General features: G+C 26.5%; 1 protein-coding gene across 7 annotated transcripts in view; it reads right to left on the bottom strand.

The window, feature by feature from the left end:
* LOC149893759 (NACHT, LRR and PYD domains-containing protein 5-like) overlaps positions 1–19791 on the bottom strand; it is a 48555-nt gene extending 28764 nt beyond the window's left edge. The window contains exons 1-6 of one of the 7 annotated variants that reach the window (XM_090076342.1): positions 18872–19791; positions 12898–12930; positions 12397–12528; positions 10507–10767; positions 10400–10420; positions 8602–8622 (exon numbers count right to left, since the gene is read on the bottom strand). In XM_090076342.1, coding sequence (XP_089932468.1) covers positions 8602–8622; positions 10400–10420; positions 10507–10767; positions 12397–12523 — 430 coding nt within the window. In that variant the 5' untranslated portion in view covers positions 12524–12528; positions 12898–12930; positions 18872–19791. Of the gene's footprint in view, positions 1–8601; positions 8623–10399; positions 10421–10506; positions 10768–12396; positions 12529–12897; positions 12933–14591; positions 15036–18871 lie in introns of those variants that run through there. The other 6 variants (XM_090076340.1, XM_090076338.1, XM_090076339.1 and 3 more) reach the window with 6 other exon arrangements.
* Between the last annotated feature and the right edge of the window lie 5114 nt (positions 19792–24905).

The raw sequence follows: 24905 nt of genomic DNA, 5'->3' as shown, positions 1-24905 counted from the left end.
ACTATAAAATTTATTAAAATTGAAATTTCCTTCTCAGATGGTAATGGTTGATTTTAAAACCACTTGCAATAGTATCCCAAGGGTCCATATTATCACCCCTCCAAAGGAGTTTTTCGGGTGTTTTTGTTAATGACTCATCCCAAAATTTTAAAACTGTGGTTTTTTAACATTTTATAAAATAAAGCTTATTTATAATTTTTTTTTTTTAAATATTTTTTTGATCCTTACATAACATTGCTTTTACTCTTTTTTCATAAAAATTGATTTTACTTAAAAAACAATTTAACTCAAAATTATTCAAACTTTATTTGGAATCAAAAAATGCAACATTATTTTTTTACTTTATTTGTATTTCTTTCTGCAAGTAATTTTATTTCTGCAAATGTATTTCTTTAAAAATAATTTCTTTCTATTGTTTGTTATGCACTTTGCTGCCCCTATCTCTCTTAAAACATTGTAAAAATTATTATAAAAATTTTAAATGCAAATAATTACAGAAAAATTATTATTGAAGAAGGCAATATTATATTAAATCAAGTAAATCAACTTCAATCAAATTTTATTAACTTTCTTACTTTAGCACGGGTAACACTAACACTAAGCATATTCAAAAGAAAGTAAGGGTTAAAAATGCTTCTGCAAAGACTATAGAATTATTTAATTAATCATTAAAAAAACTATTCAAAAAATTCAATAATTTAATAAAAACTCTTTTTGCAAAAACCAAGCAGGGTTGGATTTTTTTTTCAACCTTGTCACTCTGAATTGTAAAATTCTTTATCTACTTTATTTTCACATAATATTACCCAAGTTGACTGAAATTTACAGGATTTTTTTATTTATTTATTCAATCTCCTCAAATGTCTATGTTATCCTGTTATGCATACAACTACATGTATCAGTGTTGTGCTGGTGCATGTATTATTATAAAAAGAACATTTATTTTAGTTAGCATAATGGTGCAAGTAAAACAAAAATATGCATTTCATTTTTGAATATTATTCAACTTGATACATTTTTCGACATAATTCATTCAGCTAACACATTTAACAATACTTATACAATTTAAGGTGACACTAAATCTTTTCTAACCTCAGAACTTTTTTCTTTTAAGAATTTTTGTTAAGAATTGGTATATAAAAATTTTTTTTATAAAACCATTTGTTTTTTTGAGTCTAAAATATGCTAAAAAAAGCATATTTTGCACAGTAGTAAGAGGGCCACTTAACTATAAAACAATAAAAAACTATGACTTTACTAATTTTAGGAATTTGGAATGTTTTCAATAAACTATTTTTATTGTTACATCTTGCAAAGGAGAGTCTATCTATGGTCTTTTTAACAAGAATGTTACTACAGATGTACAGTACTACAGATGTAAGAGCTGTATAAAAGTTCTCAGCCACACGAGAAAATTAAATTAACTTTAAATGTTTCAATAAAGGGAAAAATCAGCATAATCCAACTTAAAATTAAAAAATTTTATGTTATTAATCAGTTTTATCTTTTCATTAAAAGTAATTTTTCATTAAAATTTTTAACATAATGTTAGATTATGTTGAAAATTTCAAAGTTTTAATTCACTATGAAATAGAACATCAAAGAGAAAGATTAAAATTAAAAATATTTTTAGTATTTTTTTTTTCATTCTAAGACTATTATACTATTATATCTTAAAATAGTAGATATTGGAATAATATTGGCTATTTAATATATAAAAAAATTTATATTTCAAATGAACAATATTATTCTGATATTAACTCTTTTTCTTATAACCAGATACTAAGTTTGTTTCACAAAACAAAAAGAACTCTATTATTACAGAACTCTATAAACATAAGTTTTTATAGAAGAAAAAGAAAAAAAAAAAAAAAAACATTTCTTAATTTAAATTTAACATGGAAGATTCAACATAAAAGACTCAAAGTTAAAAAATTTCCTTTTAACATAAACAAAAATTTTAAAGAAATAATTCTTTTGAAGGAAAATTTGAATATAGTAAAAATATGAATATTTAATTCAAAAATCATTTTAATTTCATTAACAAATATGAAATTTAATTCTAGATGAAAAATTAATTTTATCAAAATTTTATCAGTTTTATTGACAAAAATATATGATTCATTCTTAATAAAGCTAAAAATCACCGGAAAAGGTTTCCGTTCTCATGTTGTTTCAACAACTTTCTATTGTGAGAGACAATTTGTTTTTTTATTTACACTTATTCGTTAAAATATATTTTTGATAACTATTCATTCTTTTTTAAACAATTGTTTTTTAGGTATTTATATATAAATTTATATTTCAATATTTTTTCAAATATAGGAACTTTATAAAGACATTCTTAAAATTTCTATATGTTAAGTATCACAGTGTCTGCTGATACATTAAGCAAAATTAATTATGTGCCAGCATAATTAATTTTCTATAATTATGCTGGTGCATATTGCTTACAATTAATTCATATCTAAGTTACTTTAATTGAACATTGTATATTAAAAAAAAATTAAAAACTTGTATAAAATAAAAATTACTTAAAAGTAATACCTTTGTCAGCTAATTTAATAAATAATCAACTGACAAAATAAAGTTTTTTAATAACAAAAACTTTCACTTTGAAATCTTTAATAAAGATGTTAATATTAAAAAAGTGCATACATATAAGAGTATACATAAATATACAAAAACAATTAAACTTTGTCTACAAATGTTCAATATTATGATTTTGCTTTAAAAGTAAAATGATGAGAATTGGTAAAATGAAAACATTTTAATTTTGAAAATCAAGTCATTAAAAATATTGTATATGTTATTACATGAAAGCCATGAAATCCTGTTGCTAAAAAAATATTGAATCATAGTTGAATCAGAGAGACAAAAAGGAGTTTTGAAATGTTCAAAATATTGTAAAGTTGTAAAAGTTCTTCCTGAAAATGCTTTGTTAATAACAACCAATTTTAGTTTGTTTCAACTTTTCAATTGAACTGTGATGAGAACAAGTAACAGTAAGCTATGAAGATTCAAGTTTTGCTGTATTTAAAACAGGAATAAAAAAAGGATTTACAAGAAGTATTTGCAAAGGAGGCTAACTAGTGTGTGTAACTATAACTGCTATAAAAAAAACATCAGACAAAATGAATAAAAGAAAAGATCTCGTCAACCTGTTTATAACAATTAAAAACAGTACAAATATAAATCATAATCAAAACACTTGATTATTAAGATGAAAAGACAAGACAACAACAGAATATAATTTTAAATATAAAATTCCAAGAGATCAAAAAAGAACTGGGAATTAAGTGGAATGATAAGTTTATGCATTATGTAAAATTACACAAAAATTAATACTAAATTAAAATTTTAGTTCAGCAATGAGTAAAAGCAACATTTGATACAACCAACTTAATTTTAGTACTGGTAAAACTAAAGCACTTTTATTTGTAATAGCCAACAATCTCCATTAAAATCAATTTTTGGAGCCACTTACAAATCAATTTCAATACTAGAAAAAAAAACCTTATGTATTGAACCTATAAACATTTATAAGATCAGTATCACTAATGTGCAATTATAGTTAATTAAAGCTCTATGTTTTCATCTCTTGAATGCATTAAAAAAAAGTAAATTTATTAAAATTAAAATAAATATGGTAATCAAAACTTTTTCCAAGAACATCTCTTGCAATAAAATTGCATTAAAATATGCATCTATGAAACAACCCACATCATTAAATAATCACCACTAACAGATGATCTTGGAAAGAAACTGAATATATTCAAAAATACCTTTATATATAAATTTTAGATTAAAAAATATACAAGTCTACTAAAAATGTAAAAAGATTTCATTCATTCAGTTTAATCATTCACATTAATTTTTTAAGACTCATAACTTTTTTTGAAGTTTTTTTTGAAAAAGAATCAAGTTTTATTCCATTCTTACTAAAATAAGAAATTAATTTTGTCATTTTTGATAGAAATCTTCCCACCTTACTATGGAATGAACTTTTGCAAGATTTCGAAGAACCTGTAAGATTTTGAATGTTAAACAGACCCTTATTAACTACTATGGTGTCCCAAAATAAGGAAGAAAACTTTTTTTTTGAAAAGTGTTGCACATTTTCATTTTTTTTTTTATTTTTATGTTAATTGACATTAAGGGGTCCCCTATAAATGTCAATTATGTAAAAATAAAAAAAAAAAGAAATTTCATGAATTTCTTACAAATCAATGTCAAAAAATCAATGAAAATTGCATTCAATGTGTGGCAATATTCTAAAACTTTCTACAACTCAGTGATTATCCTACTGTTGATTGTTTCTCACCATTAGACAATTTTTTATCAGTAGATTTCAAATGTTTTTCTATTTATCCCCCACAGAAGTTTGACATACAAGCAAAACAAAAGTCATGTAAACACAAAACTATTCAATTGTAATAAGGCTGAATTGTTAATTTATTGTGTCCATGGCATTATTAAAAATATAAAAATAAAATTTCATAATATGTTGCATGAGTGTTCAGTACCAAGACAAAAATACAAAAAAAAAAAGTACAAAATTACAAGTGGATTTACAAGTGTACTTTGCTTGGTTATGCTCAGTATTACAGTTTGGAAAACTATCAATATCTTAATAATAACATATCATCCGATCAAAAACCTTTGTTTAGGAGTGCTAAACAGTTCAGTTATAAATGCTTAGTTACTGTAGCATTGAAATTCTGTATGAGAGCAACAACACAGTCATTAACACAGGCCAAATTATTAACCATCTTAGATGCAGTCTTGTACAATTGTTTTTCACTGAAATCTCTAAAAAACTGTCTCCAATGGTGGTGCTCTTGAAAAAACTTTTAGAGATAGATAAGTTTTGCACTGTATGAGGTAGACTCTTAACTAGATGCAGTCCTCAATCATCTCTAATTCCTGACACAAATTGTGCATTTTCCTGACAAAAAAAACACCAAGAAAATAGGGAGGGAGTCCTTAGGTCTAGGCTCAAGTACCCAATTAATCTGTAGAGGCTACCTGGACTTAACCAGACCTGCAGTTAGTAGAAGAAATTCTCTATAACCATCTAATAAATGGCCAAGATGAAGTTTGTCAGCAATCAGTGCCTTTCTTTTCTATTTTGGCTGTCACAAGCAGTGATTAATGGTGTTGCAGATTGGTAATGGATTAGGTTAAACCATTTTTTTTTTTGAATCTCTTAAAAAGCAAGATCATCAAAGAACATGCCCTATTACCTAGTACCTCAGATCTTTTTAAACACTGGTCTTGGGTTTACATTTTCTTACAGATAAAATTTTCTTGGGGTGAGGATGATGAAAGAGGCTGAGATGGTATTAAAATGTTTGAGTAGCTTGTAACTTTGATTGTTCAATTTTGCTAATATTATGTTGAAACGAATCAGTATTTTAAAACCCAGCAAATGGTTGTGCAAATCCAGCAATTAATTGTGTAAATCCAACAAAGTATTTTAAGGTAGTGCCCAGGGTTTTTGTTGCTCAAGATAGGTAACTAAGTTAACTCAGGCCCAGTTGATAAACTAAAGCACACTCTTAGAGCATCAAATAAAAGCACTTCAAACATATGATGGAAACAGGCTATCTACAGCAAACTGCAATCAAAATTTATCTCTAAAAGTGTGCAGGTTCCATTAAGTCTACCAGTATTTGAAACCATCATATCAAAGAACATGCCAATTACAGGTGTATCACATTTCCATGACTTCAAAAGTTCTAGAACTGTCACCATTGCAGTCTTTTTCTGAGCCTTAGGCCAACTTTGTCACACCAAGAAGTTTTGTGCATCTGTCAATAACAGAAGATACCAAAACTGGCAATCATTCCCATTGCTGAGTATGGGTGAATGGTTAGATAAATATAAAAACCAATTCCAAGTTATTTTTTTTAGCTATAGTCTTAATTGTGCATTTAATTTTCTCAATTAAGTTTTTGCTTCACTTTTTTAAGTACATTAAAATGATTAATATTTTTTTCCGGCCATTTGCCTTGTAAACATGATATTAATCATCTACTTTAATAATCAAAAACATTGTTTCAGAAAACATTTTTCCTTTTTTGGTATCTTGAATTGATAATCTAGTGCTTTTCTAATTTTTGATTTCTTTCAAAAAAGCAAACCATCAAATATAAAATTTCAAAGGGTTAAACAAAACATAAGAAAGTTTTAGGATTTTTACAAATTCTTTTAATTTAATGACATTTTTCCAGATATTAAAGAAAATATTTAATAAACTCATGATTCTTTAAATGGCAATTTTTTAATTTTGTATTTAGACCATGCTTATTTGCACTGCTGGGTAATAATGCTAATGAGATTTTCCTTAACCACTTCATACCTTTGAACAAGCAACATTTGCACGTTTTGTATTTATTGCATAGTGCTAATCTAAATGCTGTTTATGTGTTTGACTTGTTTACATTTTATGCAATTAATAAATGCACAACATTTGCTTGTCTAAATTTGACACTGAGTTGATTTGTTCAGTGAGTAAGAGAAAATACAAAAACTGGCTATCTATCCAACTGCTGTGTATCTTCTCCAGTTATTTCAGGCAACATCTCAGTGCACAACAGTTTTTCTAGCTACTGGATACTAATAACTACTGAATGCGAACCTCAAATCTATTGAGTCACTGGATTCTCTGTAGTTTATAACAGATTCTTTGTTAGCTTCATAACAGATTTGTTGCATTCAAAGAGCATTTCCCATTTCATTGAGTAGACGACCTTAATCATCCAACATGCTCTGTAGAGGATACCTGTTTTTTGAAGAATTGTCAACATGGCCAAATCAACCAGACCTATAGCTAGTTGGAGAAATTCTCTATAACCATGTATTGAATAGACAAGGTGAAGTTGGTCAGCAATTAATGGCTTTAGGCTGTCATAAGCAGTGTTTAATGGTGTCCCAAATGGCTTTGGTTGACAATGGATTAGATTGAACCATTTTTTTTTTTTTGAATCTCATAAAAAGCAAGGTGTCAGGCCCAGTTGATGAACCAAAACACACTCTAAATTGTCTAATGTGACCATTTATAACATTATTTCAAAAATTCATCATCATTGAAAGGTCCAAAAATGTTATTTTAATTCACTAAAAAATTGCAGTTAATATCAGAAGGCTGAAAAGAAACATTAAGGAGGGTATGCAACAACATTCCTGAGAAAAAAAAATTTTTTTTTCTGAGACACCCTTAATAACTATTGCATTTTTTTGGGTATATTAATTCAACATACTTAGATGAAAAACATATTTGTATTTGAATAAGTTTAACATCTATATATACTGAGTGTTTTAAATAAATTTTAAAAAATTACTTATTCAAGGTTGATTTAGATTTTCTATATCTATATATCTATATATCTATATATCTATATATCTATATCTCTATATCTCTATATCTCTTTATCTCTTTATCTCTATATCTTCATATCTTCATATCTTCATATCTTCATATCTTCATATCTTCATATCTTCATATCTTCATATCTTCATATCTTTATATCTCTATATCTCTGTATCTATATCTATATATATTTATATCTATCTATCTATCTATCTGTGTGTGCGTATGTGTGTGTATATACACATAGATAGATATATATATATATAGATAGATATAGATATATAATAACATATTATAAAAATTATTTTAAAACTGCTTTATTAAAAATGAACTAATTCCAAATATTATAAAAAAATCATCCTTTATAATATTATAAAGTAAAATCATCCTGTAAAAGACCAATTTGATCTGCCATAAGCTTATTTAGGTTTAAAAAATGCGCAAACAGGTTAAATGAGCGATGTTAAAGTAAAACCTTTTAAAGGTCATTAATCAAATATATAATTTCAGAAATTTTGTAAAAGAATTTTTATATAAAATAGAGATGAGACTAAATTTTAAATTTAATACAAACTTTAATACTTAAGTAATAATAATAGTAAAAACTTAAGTTTAATCTGATTTTAAGTTTTGTTTTTTTTCTTAAATTGTAAACTCATAAAAGATATATAAAATTCTTTTTTATTAACAAACTGTATTTTTTAAGAAAACTCCTCAAATCTCCTTTGAAAATCACAAAGTTTACTTTTATATTAGCTAACATTAAAAGTAGAGAAAAAGATATTACTAAACTTGTACAAAGGTCACCCACCATAGTTTCAATGGAATGAAATTAATAATATCATTCCATAGTTTCAAACTATGATGCCAGATCATTAGTGACAGTAAATGATAAATTTGCAAAAAATGGACGTGATAACAACAAAAAGTTTATTGTGCAAAATCATGATTGTGATAAGAAACTGCAATTTTAGTATAAACTTTCAGTTTGTTTTTATATCTCTTATAAAACCCACAAAAACCTTTTACAATGGTCTTATTTTGAATGTTCTAACAGAGAAAATGTTTTGTAGAGGTCAGGCAAATCTATTTTTAAAAGATGCTAATATCTGACATTTCTATGTACTTTCTTAATTTGTAAGATTGGACTTCTTTTTAATTTTACATAGTTTATTATAAATGATAAAGATTTTATTCAAAATATAATTTGAAATTAATTTGCTTACCATCTTTATGCTGTTCTGCATCTGTGAAAAAGAACAGAAAATTTTTTAATGAATACAAAAAAATACATGAGAGGAGAATACATTTTCTTTTGTACTGAAATTAAAATAGAATAAAAAACTTTAAATAAAATTTGAATAAATTTTTTTTATAGTAAATGAATAAAAAATTAAGAAATCAAATCATTTATCAGCATTGATCAGAAACTAATACAAAAAGTAACTAAGACAGTTTTTCATGAAATTTATTGAAGGAATTATCAATAATATTTTATTTAAAAAAAAACAATAAAAATAATTAAACACAATCAAAATAAATCACTAAAAAAGAATACTAAATATAGTCTTCTACTGAATTAGAATTACATATAAAGAATGTAAAACGAAGTTTTGCTGATTAAAATAAAAAAATAAAAAACAAACAAAAAAATAAGCAAATTAAAACTTCACAAAATAAAATCAAGTTCATAAATTTAATAGAAGTTGCAAAGTTAGCTCAAAATCAAAAGAAAAATCATTTTAATTGAAATCTAATACAAAATATTTACTTTACTTCAAAATCTGTTGACTAATTTTAACTGATTTTCAGCTGATGACCATTTGCTAATGTAATTTCAAATAATCAACTGCAAGTCTTTTAATTGTTAAATTTGTGTAAAAATAAAACTTTTTATTATTCTTAAAATTTATAAAAAATGATATTTTTTTTACTCTCTTTAATTATTAAACTTTTTGATAATTATTTTGTGTAAAAATTAATAATTGATGATGATGATGATGATGATGATGATGATGATGATGATGATGATGATGATGATGATGATGATGATGATGATGATGATAATAATAATAATAATAATAATAATAATAATAATAAATAAATAAAAAAAAAATAATAATAATAATAATAATAATAATAAATAAAAAAAAAAAAAAAATAATAATAATAATAATAATAATAATAATAAATAAAAAAAAAATAAAAAAATAATAATAATAATAATAATAATAATAATAATAATAATAATAATAATAATACTAATAATAATAATAATAATAATAATAATAATAACAATACTAATAATGATTAATAATAATAATAATAATAATAATAATAATAATAATAATAATAATAATAATAATAATAATAATAATAATAATAATTTATTATTATTATTATTATTATTATTATTATTTTTTTTATTTATTATTATTATTATTATTTTTATTATTATTATTATTATTATTATTATTATTATTATTATTATTATTATTATTATTATTATTATTATTATTATTATTATTATTATTTTTTTTTTTTTTTATTTATTATTATTATTATTATTATTATTATTATTATTATTATTATTATTATTATTATTATTATTATTATTATTATTATTATTATTATTATTATTATTATTATTATTATTATTATTATTATTATTATTATTATTTTTTTTTTTTTTTATTTATTATTATTATTATTATTATTATTATTATTATTATTATTATTATTATTATTATTATTATTATTATTATTATTATTATTATTATTATTATTATTATTATTATTATTATTATTATTATTATTATTATTATTATTATTATTATTATTATTATTATTATTATTATTATTATTATTATTATTATTATTATTATTACTTTTTATTAGTATTATTATTATCGGAAGAAGTAGTAGTAGTAGTTGTTGGAGTAGTTATTAACATTGGTATTATAATTATCAAAAATCTAAAATCTATTAAAGTAAACATAAACATTCTAAAACAAACTAGCTTACAAATCTTTTGCTGCTCTGCATCTGAAAATAAAATAAAACATCGTTATAATTGTTATTAGTTATTAATATGTAACTGTTAAAACCTGCAAGAAATGTTAGAAACTCACATATAGAGGCTATATCTTGGTGCAAATCATTCCTTCCCATAGCTTTCAGAGATTTCTGTATATAAGTTATGTAATCATTTGGGTGGAGTTCAACAAGATTTGTTAGAAATCTTTCCACTTTAGACTTATCTCCTCCAGTCACATCATGATCTATTTGCTCAACAATAGCATTCACCTTATCGCTACATTCAGTAAGACGTGCAAATTTTTTCCAGTTTGTCACTTTCTCAATTATAATATTCTTTACTTTTGCATCCAAACCTAAATAGAAACAGCTTAGCATTTGCAACTAAATGAAGTGATAATATACCTTACTATAATACATATTTCAATCTTATCTTACACTTTTTAAAAATTTCTTTACTTAAAGATGCAATTGGCACAAATATCTATGAAGACAATTATTTGCAGTGCTTACATAATTGTTAAAGCTTTTACCATTCATGTTAGTAAAGCTCTAACATTTACAATAAATAAAATCCACTCATTTAAAAGTCATTTTAAGCAGAAAAATTTTTCTCTTCATATTTCTTTAATCCTTCAAAGGAGTATTTCCAATTTCGGTTGATCATCTCATTGTGAATTTCTTCTACACTGAATTATATTTATAATGTGAATTTCTTCTATTTCTTCTTGCCTTGGTCTCAACTTATAAGTGAAAATTATGAAATAGTTACAGAATTGCTGCGAACTTTACAAATTATATTTATTTTAACAGTTATCATTTTGTTGGCAAAAAATACAATTGAATATCTAGTCATTATTCTTACAAAAATGTTTGACTCTTTGAAACCCAACTCTCAACTCTAAATATCCATTGCAGATTGAATTTACTAGAGCAGAATAATATACAAAACCAAGTTTTCTTAATTTAACTTGCATCATATGTAAGTGATTTCCAAAAACAAGTAAATTTTTAAAATTGGAAACCATGTGATCATTTCAGCAGAATGTGTCTTAAAATGAAATCTTTTTTTTATGGAAGGGTCAATTATTTCAAGTTTTAACATTCTTCTTATACTAAAATACAATGGTAAATTTTTTTTTTTTTAAATATTAAATAGAATAAAGAAATACAGATACATTAATTGTTAATACAATTAAATTATAACCTTAATAATTAATGACCTACAATCTTAATGCAATTTTAAATGAGAAATTATTTTTTAGCTTAAATTACTTAGACAAACAATCAAATAATACCTCTCCCCCCCCCCCCCTTCTTCCCTGTTTTAATATCTTTTATCTCTTGCTTTGTGTTTGTTATTTTTATTTTATCACTTTATCTTGGTAGCTTGGAGGACAATTAGCTATTACTCCAAACAGGTAAAAGATTTCAATAAAATAAAAAGATAAAAAGGGGAAAGAATTTTCAAAATTTATCTTCTTCAAATATTTTATTTTTTTCATAAAATATCCAAATATGCTGATTTTTATCTGAAGTTTGAAGCATGTTTGAAGGAGGTAGTTAGGCCCTTTAGAAGTTTGATTTGCTTGTAACTTTAAAAAATACTTAGATTGTTGACACATTCAATTTTAATTTTTAACATTGTAATATAACATGTTTATAATAATTATTTTGTGAAATCAGTTATTAATCAATGCACTTTCCACATTGTGGAATTAAATTTGAGTGTTTACATTAACGCAGTATAATAATTCTAAAAACAGAAAAAGAAGTTAAGAAAAATTTTCATTTGCTAAATGCTAAATTAAATTTTCATTTGCTAAATTAAATTTCTCTTCAACTGATAAAAAAATTTAACTTATGCAACCTCCTTGAAAGAAAATTAAAAATTGTAAACCTAAAACAAGTTTTAGAATTATTTTGTCATAAAAACTGAAATTTTTGTTTAATAGTAAAACAAAATTCTTAAGCACTTCTTGTACCTTCATGATCCAAACAACTTGCTGATGCCATGTTAGCATCAGTAGCATTGTGTAGAGTATTTTTAAGTTCTTGGTTGTCAGCAATACTTTGTTCATCCTTTGCGCTAATGCAGCAGCTGTTACCCATAGAACCTAGTGTGCCGAAAAACTGTTTTTAATTTCCTGTAAATGAACATCCTGTAAATGAATGTCATGTAAACAATTATTTGTATTAGATTGCTACTATATTAGTGTTAGTTCTTACTGAATGTAATAAAAAAAGCAGAGAGTGTTTCTTTGAGAAAGCTTCAATGAATAAAAAAACAAATATTCTTTTTTTAAACAGCATCAAAATCATTAATCATGTAACTTAGAAATGACATGTTCACAAGAAATGGTTTTCATGAAAAACTCTCTCAAATCAAATACTTTTTCTACATAAACATTTTTATTGCTAAAATACCTGCGTCTTTGTACTATAATTTGAAAAACTTAAATATATAGTTGGTTTGTTACTTGTACCTTATTCTGTGGATTGGATAAATCCTGACTTTCCTTTAAAACAAAGAGAAGAATTTCAGTTGCAAATTGAAATACCTGAGGAGACTAGCACTTCAATAAAACATTTAGTACTTAATTTATTTAAGTACTAAATGTTTTATTGAAGAGCTACTTTTATTTTATTTACTTTAAGTTAGGTAAGTAAATCATTTGTGAAAGTGATTGCTTCTAAAGGTGTTATTACATTTACAGTAAAATTACAAGCAAACTCTATCCTAATTACTTAAATCCCCTTTCAATTCCTAAAACAACTCATCCCTAAAAAAAAAAGCTAAGCTTTTGTTTTTGATTTTTCCATTAACAATAAAGAACAAGTTTCTTTAAGTTTTGTAATATAAATTGGAATCCATCAAGGAATACTGGAATTCTGTATGTCTAAATATGTAAAATAATTTAAATTCAATTTATTCATTCAAAATAATATTTTTACACTTTAACACTTTATTCATTATCATTCAGCAATGACAGAATCAGAAATGATGACATAGTGAAGAATATTTTACTTCATTATTTGAGTGGAGGTTTGCATTTAAAAACTATGTTGATCTTGAATTTAAAAAAATTTTTTAGAGGAAATGTTACAAATGTTTTAAAAGCAAAAAGCATCAGTTTAATTGCATTTTTAGATTTCTCTACTAACTTGTTCTGAAGAGTAAATGAGTATGCTTATTTCTGTTCTTGGCATGATGACATTTCACATAACAATAATGTCATGTGCACTCAACAGCCCACTTGTATTATCAATGTTTTAAAAAAGCTATGCAATAAACAAAAAGGCAAAGATAAAGGAAAATAAATAGATAAATCTTATATAATTTTTAAATCTTTTATAAGTTTTAAATAGATAATCTTATATAATTATGGTTCAGGAAATAATTTCCATGTTATAAGTGAGAACTTGCTGATAACATGTTAGTTTGTTTCAGTAAGACTGTGTAGTGTATTTTTACTTTCTTGGGTGTCAACAATGCTTTGTTTATCAATTACTTTAACTGGAGTGTTAACCCTTTGAACCATGTGTGTTATAAGTAATAATGTTTTGTAAAATAATTGAATTTTAATCTAGATAACTTTAAACATATGACTTAAGTAAAATATATTGAACCATTTTATAAATCTGCAACCTAATTTTAAAACCTTTAGCTTTATTTTTTAGCTTTTGACATAACAAAGTTTTTATTTCATTTGAAAAAGTTTTTTAAGTGTGAACTCACTTTTTGTTTTAAAAACATAAAGCAACTTTATGAATATTTTTTTAATCATTATATGTAGACTTACATAAATATTTAATGTTAACTTTTATTAATATTTTATGAGTCTTTTAATATTTTATAACTTTTATAATTATTATATGAGTTTTTAATATTTTATGACTTTGGTAAGTACTTTATGATGACTTTTATAAATATTTTTTTATGTTGTTGTCAGGAACTTTCTTTTGAATGAACTTTAAGTTGTGATATTTTCTGGTCTGTATATCAATAAATCAGTTTTAAGTTATTCAATTTTAAATGACAAATTGGTTTGGTAAACATTTTTACTTCTATATGTTCAAAGTTTTAAAAAGATTAAATGTGCAACGAGTAATAATATTCGTAATATTCACTTAATAATCAAAAAAAAATTCATTAAAAAAAAAAAATTTATGTCAAGCCCTGTTTGGAGAAACCTTTTTCAAATCAGTAACCTTCCAACCAGCAAAAACCAATGTCTATTGAAATTAGATGCCTACCTAATCGACAATTTTTCTTTCTCAAGTAAAAGAATGAAAAGAGTGTGAAGTCTTGCACTGCACTGACAATTTTGACAACTCCCAAAATTTTGACAACTCCCGAAAATCCCGAGGTCATGTGACAGAGTTAATAAACACCAATGTTTTTATGTGCAGGGCTTCAAGAGTGTGAAATCGAAAGCTTTTTTCCTAACATTTTCTTAAATAATTTCACAACTAAATATCTTCCAAAATATTGTAAGTTGGGAATATTTTCTATTACAAACAAGATTCACATGTCATAAAAAAAACCTTGAAATAGTAGATTTTAAATGGAGGTTTAGGCGCCAGTGACCGAAAACTCCATTTTATATCTATTAACAACCATTAGTGTTTCAGATAGCACATGTTGAGCATAAGTGAAAATATAAAGGCTAGGAAAAAAATAAAAGATACAAAATTGTTGGGCCCAAAAGGACCATTATGAGTATTTCAAACTCCTCACTAACAACATTTATCTTGGTAGGGCTGCAGTTTTTAACAGTTATATATATCAATTACTATAGTTTTGGTGGTGTGACTCTCAAAAGTTTTAGATTCGGGCAAGCAGCGAGCTCCGGCATAAATGTGTAAAGATGGAGGTTGACTCTCAAGTTGACTCTTGGTGAGCGCTGCTACATTTCACAGCGTGCTCATTTGCATACATAGGAGCACACATATTGTTTTCTGTTTAAAAAATATGCGCATTTTTTAACATTCACGCCTCAAGTGAACCTTTACCACAAAACTTATAAATACGCGCTAATCATTGCCAACTTTCCTTTGCTATATAAGAAAGCTTCCTTAAATCGAGAAGGCCTGACAGACAAAAGCTCTGCTGAATTAGCAGCAACTTGAACTCAAAATTGTAAACAAGGGCCTCTTACTTGTCTAAACCTGCTACAGATAAACCTAGGTCGCAAGTTAAGGGACATCTTTGTACGTGCACACTCAAAAAATGAGCAAACTCATCTGATGGGGGAAAAAGCTTTCAGAGGCAATAAGAGCCTTAAGATTGTGGCACAAAAACCAGTTCTTCACCTTTTTAACACGTGCCGTACGACTCAAGGAGTCATTACATTTATTCGTTGTGCTAGTCTGGCTTTGCGTTAGTCAAGTAAACTCGAGGTTGGACGTCGTCGTGCAACCAACCAACCAACCCTAAATGTGGTCACGAAAAGTGTTAAATTTTATAAATTTTGTCTCTCAAAGAAACTAACCAGCTACCTAATTGATAATCCACCTCTGAATTAGCACATTTTCGGTTACAAGCAAACCAACTCAGCAATTAGTCAATTGTTTCATTCATCTTTAAATTTACCAACAAATTTGTTTTCTGTGCTTTAATATGGGTAATCAGTGTGTCTTTTTGTCTTTGTAAACATTTTTAGTCACAACCTAGAATAACAAGCTGACGGTATCGGTTGTATCACAAGCTCGCCTTGTCACCATATTTTAGCTTTAAGATTGTTTTACCAGATTAAGTGTTTTAATATGTAGAGAACACTCACGAGTTTGTTTTTGGTCCTGCATATTGCTACCTGGTCTTTATCAAATATCTTGTGTGAGAAGCAAGCCGGATCTGTAACCAGGCTGTACATCCTATCTATTTCATAATTGCGGACTAAGAAAACCCATGTGCAATGCGCATGGGTTGTCTTAGTCCGCAATTATCGAAAATCTCCGCATGCGCATGCGATTTTTACAACAATCAAAAATATCCGCATGCGCAATGCGCATGCGGAGATTTTCGATTGCCCTGTTAAAGACCAAGCTGCAGGGCCGCCGAGAGGGGGGGGCCAAAGGGACAGTTTGTCCCGGGCGGCAGATGTCGATGGGGCGCCAGATGCCAAAGTAAAATAAAAATAGTTTTTTTAAATTTAAAATGCCATAATTGAAATGTATATATTACTCGAGTTATATCATTATTTTTAATTCCTCGAAAAAATAACAAACTGTGAATACAATTTAGAAATAATTCTAATCAGAATTTAGAAAGTAATAGTAAATATTTTTCAACTCTTTACGATCAACTTATTTATGGTAATTCATGTTTAAGATTTATATTTAACTATTGAAATATTGATATATGACATTAGCTTTTTGAGATTGAGTTTATAATTTTTTGATGAGTTTGCGTAGTTGACAATGCTATTATTTTATTGATGCGTACGGTTATTTACAGTAACTGTTGATAATGAATCGTAAAAAACTTTCTGGTGCCCAAAATAGGGCATTGGCTTCCAAAAGGGTAAAAGAATGTGAAAAAAATAAACAAATGCTCCAAGAATTACGTTGGTTTTACAAAGCTACTAATCAAAATACTTATTTGATATATATGTATATATTTGATATATATATATATATATATATATATTTGATATATATATATATATATATATATATATATATATATATATATATATATATATATATATATATATGTATATATATATATATATTATTTCCGAAGCAATTTACGAATATTTTCGAAATTAATTATTTTTCACACAATGCCAATATCCGTTGCAGAGGGTGAAAGATCTTTTAGTAAACTTAAGATTATAAAAAACCATTTCAGAGCCACCATGGGACAAGAGCGACTTTCAAATCTTATGATCTTGTCTATTGAAAATGATCTCGCGAAATCATTGTCATATGATGAAGTAATTTATAATTTTGCCTCGAAAAAAGCTCAAAAGTTTTATTTAAGTTAGGAATTGTTTATTCTGCGGTTAGTTAGCAAAAAATGAAATAAAGTTAAAGTAGCTATAAAGGCATAATGTATTTTTTTGCTTCTATGCTAAGTATATACATGAAGCGAAATCTATAAGGGCGCCAAAAAAGGTTTTGTCCCGGGCGGCTTGAAGGCTCTCGGCGGCCCTGCCAAGCTGTTCAATAGTTTGAATGACTCCTGTTTAAACTTTTGAACAGCTTGAGCGGTAGCGTAGATCAGTATTTAACTGAAATTTAAAAACAAAATAATGGTTCAGCTAATAAATGTACATAACGTAAATATTGCTGAAAGCTTAAAATCAACTCTTTTTTTTTTAACAAATTTTCAAAGAAATTGAAACATAAGAATCCTAAACTTTTATCCTTGTGAAAGAATTTTGTCAATCAAAACCTCAATTTTGTCTCATGTTTTTGTTTGACTCAAAAATGTGTTTAAAATCTAAAATATCCTCAGCAATGTATAGTACCTTGAAGATTTACTGTAAATATTAAGTGTCGCTCCACAAATGGATTGCTGAGACAAATGGATTGCTGAGACAAATGGATTGCTGAGACATGTTTAGAAAGTTAATTTTGATTCTCTCAATTATTTGCATCTGATACAGTGAACTCAGTTTTTTTTTCAATTTGTAAAAATTTGAATGAGATCAACACTGGAATAAATAGTTTATGTTTTAAACTTTACTCTTAATTGTAATAATGAAGGCTTTTTACTTCATTTTTTCAGTTACTTTATCTTTTCGATTATTGTTATTATATTTTAAAAAGTTAAGGACTAATGGTTCATGCTAAAAAAACGAAATCAAGAAAATATCATTAAACTATGGGGAGTAACTGGAATTGATGCGCAACTCTTAAAAAAACGGTTATTTTCATATCCACATAATGTTGAAAAAAACCTATTTTAGCATCAGAACCTTTCAAGAAAAAGAATATTCAGCAGCTGAAAAGAAATCGAACTCCTGGAAGTTTTACTTTACTTTTTACAATCAAAATATTTTTACATTTTAAATAAAAAAAAAAGGAAATAAGATAAGTAGGAGACCAAACCGCCCAAAAAGAAACGACCAATAAAAAGATTTTAACATTGAAATTACACAAATGTGAACACAAAACTAATATATTATGTTATGTTATTATAATATGTTCAACGATGAACATGTTTAAATAAGATTTTTGATTAGAATTATTCAATTTTTAAATAAATTATTCAAAATTTTACTGAAAACAAATTTTATTTAAATAAAATTTTTTTTTAGAAAAATTTTGAACAATTTATTATACGACTTTTATAATACAAATTAACCTCAAAAAGTTTCTGACATTTTCACTTATTAAAATCAAATTCAAAAGGATTGAAATTAGAGATTTTTTAACTTGTGTTTCAAAAAAACACAAGTAACAATAGGAATAACAATAGGAATTTATATTTTAACAAAAATCACTAACAATTTACTTGATTTGACTTCGGAAAGAAGCTTCATGGAGCTTTCTGTTTCACTCCCAAATAATTTATCTAAAAAATAAATTTATTAAAAAAGAAAGAAAAAACTTATATGTTAAATAAAAGAAACGCTTGATAAAATAAATTTTATAAAAAAATACATCATTTAGGAATTGCCAAAAGACAAGATTTAAGTTAAACAACTAAAGTCATACTTTTCCGTGTTTTTATCTTTTCATTCAACCTAACTTTTTTTGTCAGGTGTAATGTACTTGTTAAAACATCTAGTTTCAGAAATTCTTACTGAATTCGAATTAAATAAAGTTTTTTTCTCTTTCCTAATAAAAAAATTTCTATTAAAAGCATTATCACGATGTTTCTCTAAGATTTCATCGCAAGTTGTAAACCTTTTCTTGATTAAATGGAATCACGTTTCTTTTGTGACCATCCGATCTGTTCATGTGTTTGGTTAATTTGGAAGAAGAGGACAGCAGGTAGCATTTTCAACTTGCATAAGTATGATTATTTTCCGGCACAAATAAGCATGTCTATATTCCCTAATGCAGTTATGTGATTTCTCATATTCTTCTGAATTTAGTAATAAATTAATTTCATAGTTTATAACATCTTTTTCGCCATTTCATTCTCTAAATTACCAGCCATGTTCTTTTCATTAATCCAAACCTAATATTAGTCAATACTTTATATAAATCATTGCTTTTTACTTATTTTCAATTTATTTGACACTAATTCGTCTCATTTTTCATTTTCTGCAGTTTCTGCTGTCATTTTGAATATGCTATCAAGCGAATTTCTCATCTTTGGTTTTCTACAATCATTTTTAAGAACACAGTTATATTTCAGTAAAAAATCTCAGCGTAAAAGTTTAAACCTAATAAAACATACGACAAATTTTAACGCGTTGTTGACGAAGTTTTGTTGACAAAACGACTTAAAATCAACACGATAAGCAACAAAACAAATATAACGATCATAAAATTCCATTTAAACAAAGTAAATGAAATCAAATAATATTTTAACTCAAATCAAATATTAACTTAAAATCAAATATTTAAAACAAGACATTTCATCAAATATATTCAACTTTTGCATATTATTTGCACTCAAATTGAAATGCAAAAAATATAAACTTAAAATGGTACCAAAAATGATTTTCTAAGCATATTTGCTAAATATATAAACTTAATATAAAATGTAAATCAGAAACAACCCCCTTATGACACGTGGCATATTTTATCAGCCTGCGAAATAATGTTTTGTTATTATAATTGTATCAAATTTAATTTTGCTTTGAAACTTTGTGTTAATTCAATTTTAATTTGATTGATCAATAAGCGCTCCTATTTCTATCAGCTGAAGTGACATAAAATAATGAAAAGTATTCAAGTACAAGTCGTTTTTAGACAAAAATTATTTGAATGAACTCGAAAGATTTAAATACTACACACAAATATTTGTTGCTACAAATAAGTCAGTAAATTGGACTGTTTCTTCTTCCATTTAAAATTAAAAATCTATAATCTTTTTTGCTAAAGATAAAAATATACACAAAATAAGAAAATAATCAAATCAATCCGCACTGCAACTTGGTTAATAAAAAAAAAAAAAATCTCTTTTACAAAAGGAGAATTTACTTTGGTAGTATTTTTGAATAACTAATTTTAGTAGAAAAATCGCAAATTTTTCACTACAACTAGTTATTCAAAAATACTAAAATCAGCCTGATGATGACGAAAGAGAGTATATGCGCATCGAATTCATGTGACCAAGTTTCTTGGTTTATTTGAAGATGAAAATTTGAACTGAAATAAACATGTCGCCTATTTAGGTTAACAAAATATGCAAAAGTGTTTTATCACGTTTTTAATTGTACACATGATAAGTGTACACATAATTGTTTTAAAATTGTAACAACTAAACAGATTTGCAAGTTTTTTATATTTGAATTATGATTGCGTGAAGTTCATATGAACGATGTTGATTTGACCGTGTTTTATTGATATGTTATATACAGCTGTTGTTCTTCTGTAAGTTTCCCTCATTTTTTTGTATCCTTTTTTTTTTTTGCTAGAATTGAACATTATATTGATTTTCGTTACATTTGTATACATAACAGTTGTAAACAAAATGTGCATATTTGCTGATGCGCACAACTTTTTGTTTTATGAAATCATAAAACTGTTTCACTAAAGAGAAAATACAAAAAACAAATCCAAAAAAACTAAGGGGCGCTGAGAAAAACCTTATTTTTGGAATTTAAGCTGATAAAAAAAGTATTTAATATTAAATCTGAAAAAAAAGATGAATTAAGATTTTAAGGTGTTTTTATAATAATCTTTGTTAAGACGTATTGTATTAGAAAATTTTCCATAATATTAGATGTTGTGAATTCATTAAATCAATCATGAAAATAAAGAGTAAAACGTTCTTAAAAATGTATTTAAACAAGGATCAAATCTGCATGGCCGATACATCATGAAAAAATCAACCAAAGTGTGATGTTGTTGTTAAAGATAAATAATTATTGAAGATTTTTAATATTTTAAAGCTACGAAACAAGTTCAAGAATAAAAAACAGCTACAAAAAATTTAAAATATGAAAATGAACAAAAATAAACAAAAATTAAAATGAACAAAAACAACTTACAAAAAATAAACAAAACTTTAATCTCGAAAATATTACAAAAATAGTTAAAAATGAAAAGTGAATAAATAGAATGAAAAAATTTTGCTGAATAATTATTTTCAAGATTTTTACAAAACACTTGTCCCTTAGTTTTTTTCGTAAAATATATACTCATTTCCAGGACCCCAAAACACTTTTGTTGGAGAATAGGCTTTTTTACCATAAGCGAAATTCTGAATGAAACAACTTTTTAAAAAATGGTCAGTAGAAATTTTTTCACTTGGAAAGCTATCATTAAGCGTTAGTTAGCTAGGATATAAAACACGCGTTCATTTACAAAATCTAAAACCGTAATATTGGACATCTTCAATCGCCAACCATGCGAGACAACTTTGTGCACTTTTTTGATTGCCTCTACTACAGTTGTAGTCTACAACTTCGTTTAAATTAGCTGAAATCGCTCGGCACTTTACCCTTTTTCATCTCATAAAAGATTTCTGTTTGCGTGAAGATTTTTTAAACGAAAAAAGGTACACAGATTGTTTGTTTCACTTTTTCGATAAGAAGATTTTAAAATTTTTTTAGGAGGTCGAATATCCATTTTCTTGATTTAGTATAACTTTTTTGTGTGGTTAATCAAAATTTACACAAAATACGGAGTATGATCTGCATTCAATTCAATATTAATGTGCTTCAGAGAAAAAGGAATTGTCTCTCTCGGTCGTCTATTGCAAAAGTCCTCTTTATTTGAGTATTCCCCTCTAAATCTTCTTAGTTCCTGATTAAACCAATCCACAGTGGGCCAGGGGTGAGCAAAACTTCCCCCAAAACCATCTTCTAATTTGGGGTAATTTCTTTTTTTAAATGAAATCTAGTGAACTCCAGCACTCTAAAACTGGCTTAATTTTTTCCCTACTATGATTTTTAAGCTCAGCCTATGTTATGTCTATGTATTTTTAAGCTCAGTCTATGTTATTTATATATTTTGTCTATATAGATTTTACCACGGAAATGTCAATATGTTAGTTTTCAAATATCGATCAAAATGAAAAAACCATATAATAAAGAAACATGAGGCCAGAAGAACGATTTCAGAACATTTTAATAATATGAATGGATGTATTAGTCCATAGACATCATATATTGAAATAAGAAGAAGAAATATGAAAATTTATTTTTTATACTTGCATTTTCAATAAAATCTTTTTTTAACACTTAACTTTACACATGAAAAAAAAACATAAGGCCACACTAGGCCGCACTTCTGATTAACTTTAAACAAATTTTACCATGGAAAAGGGAAAAGAAGAAAAACGATCAATGGTTGGATCAATGAATCAACGATCACTGCAAAAACCTGCAAGACCTAACAAATCACGGGGGACTTCAAAGAAAAAATTGTAAAGTTCAAAGATTCTTTTTTCTCTCTGCCATTTACAGTGACTTCAAAGGCACATGCAGTTTTTTATCACATTTCCGAGTTCATTGATCGACATGGTCTGCACTTGGATTGTTAAGTGAACAAGCAACTGAAGCAATGCAATCAAAGTTTAAGACTTACTGGCAAAGATTTAAGCAAAGCCCTTCACATCCTGAGTATACAACCCAGCTTCTACACTGTGTTGTGGAATTTAACAGCAAACATGCTTAAAAGTTAGAAGAAATATTTTCAGAAAAATGTTTAAAAGAATTTTCAAAGAATTTTGTTTCCAAGTGTTAAAAACATTGAATTCTTAACTCTGATAGAAGCAATATTTGAAATTATTAGCACAAAATTGTAAAACTAATTTAGTTAATTGTGTTTGTAATATTTTGGTATCTTTGTACAAGAAAATTTCACTTTTGAAGAAAATTAATGCAAATCAACAAAAATGATTTTTGACATTTTTGGTTCTTTTTTGGATATTTTTACCAAAAACTTCAAATTGTTTTTTCTCCCTGGGACGTCAGTAAAAAATTTTGAAAATTTGCCAGGTAAGTCACCTATGTGTATATAACAAGACCCCAAAAGGTTTTTTTCGGTGCTCTCCAAAATTATTATTTTCCAATATTTAAAGGGTGTGTATAATTAAAAACAAGCATATATTAAAATGTATCTAAAGACATCCCCAGTTATTTTATACAAAGCTGTGTATCTTTTTAATTACTTCCATTTTTGAACAATATAAAAAGGAAAATATACTTGCCAGAGGAATTGAATGTTGCAAAGATGCATCAAATGTTTGTAAACTCTTGCCCTGCACGTAAAGTTTTTTATGAATTAAATGTAGTGTTGAAGATATAGACATATCTTCAACACTACATTTAATATTGGATTTGATATCCAAGAAAAGTACATGTAATGTCTGTGATGAGCTGAAGCAGAAGATGTCACATGTAGAGTCAGACCCAGAAAGTGGCAGAATGAAGCAAGAACTGGAACTTCATCAAAGAAAAGCTGCAACTTTCTTCAAAAGAAAACGCGAGGCGAAAGATCTTGCCCGGAGAGATAATTCTAAAGAGGCAGTTGTTTTCGATTTTCAGAAAAATCCTTGCACTCCCAACAAAACTTCCAACGATGTTTATTACAAGCGTCAACTGACCTGTGTCTCGTTTAATATTCACTTACTGTTAATAGATGATGTATACTTCTAATTTTATGATGAGACTGTTGCCAAAAAGGGTGCTGATGGTGTGTGCTCCATGCTTTATCACTTTATAGAGACATACATCCCGCAAGTAGTGACAAAACTGGATTTGTTTTGTGATGAGTGTGCAGGGTAAAACAAGAATTATACTCTACTCAGATTTATGCATTGGTTGGTAAACACAAAAAAGCGACTTGAGCACATCTCAATCCGTTTTCCAATCCGTGGGCATTCGTATCTTGAATGTGACCGCGACATGGCCCTGATCAAACAGTCAACAAATCTGGATCTTCCCAGCCAGTGGGTTCAAGTGTTCAGGAATGCACGTGTCAAGCCATCTCCTTTTACAGTGATTCCCTGTGACCAGAATATGTTCAAGGCATTCAAAGAGTTCCTAAAGCCAGGCTACAAGACATCTTGTCCCTTTAAAACAACACCTTTACGAGAAGTCTACATCTAAGCCTCTTATCCGCAATTAAAGAAAGTTAAGGACTTGCAATATCTGAAAAAACGATGCAATTCTGTGAACCAGGAATTTTTCAACAATCTTCCTGTTGCTGGACCCTCTTATTGTGAAGATGGTTCTTCAACAGACACGCGTTTTATACTATTTTTGTTGTTGAAAAAGGTCTATACTTTGTTCTGGGCTTTTGATTTTGAGTGGTATATAACTTCAGGCCCACCCTTAAAACACTCTTCAAAATCTCAAATGATACAAATTATGGTATATACATATATATATATATATATATATATATATATATA

Source organism: Hydra viridissima, unplaced genomic scaffold (genome assembly GCF_058129835.1).
Source record: "Hydra viridissima isolate aposymbiotic clone 2 unplaced genomic scaffold, HvirCarnegie_v1 scaffold_1, whole genome shotgun sequence".
NCBI lineage: Eukaryota > Metazoa > Cnidaria > Hydrozoa > Anthoathecata > Hydridae > Hydra > Hydra viridissima.
Note: the sequence above shows the minus strand (reverse complement) of the source record. Positions and strands in the feature narration are given on the sequence as shown.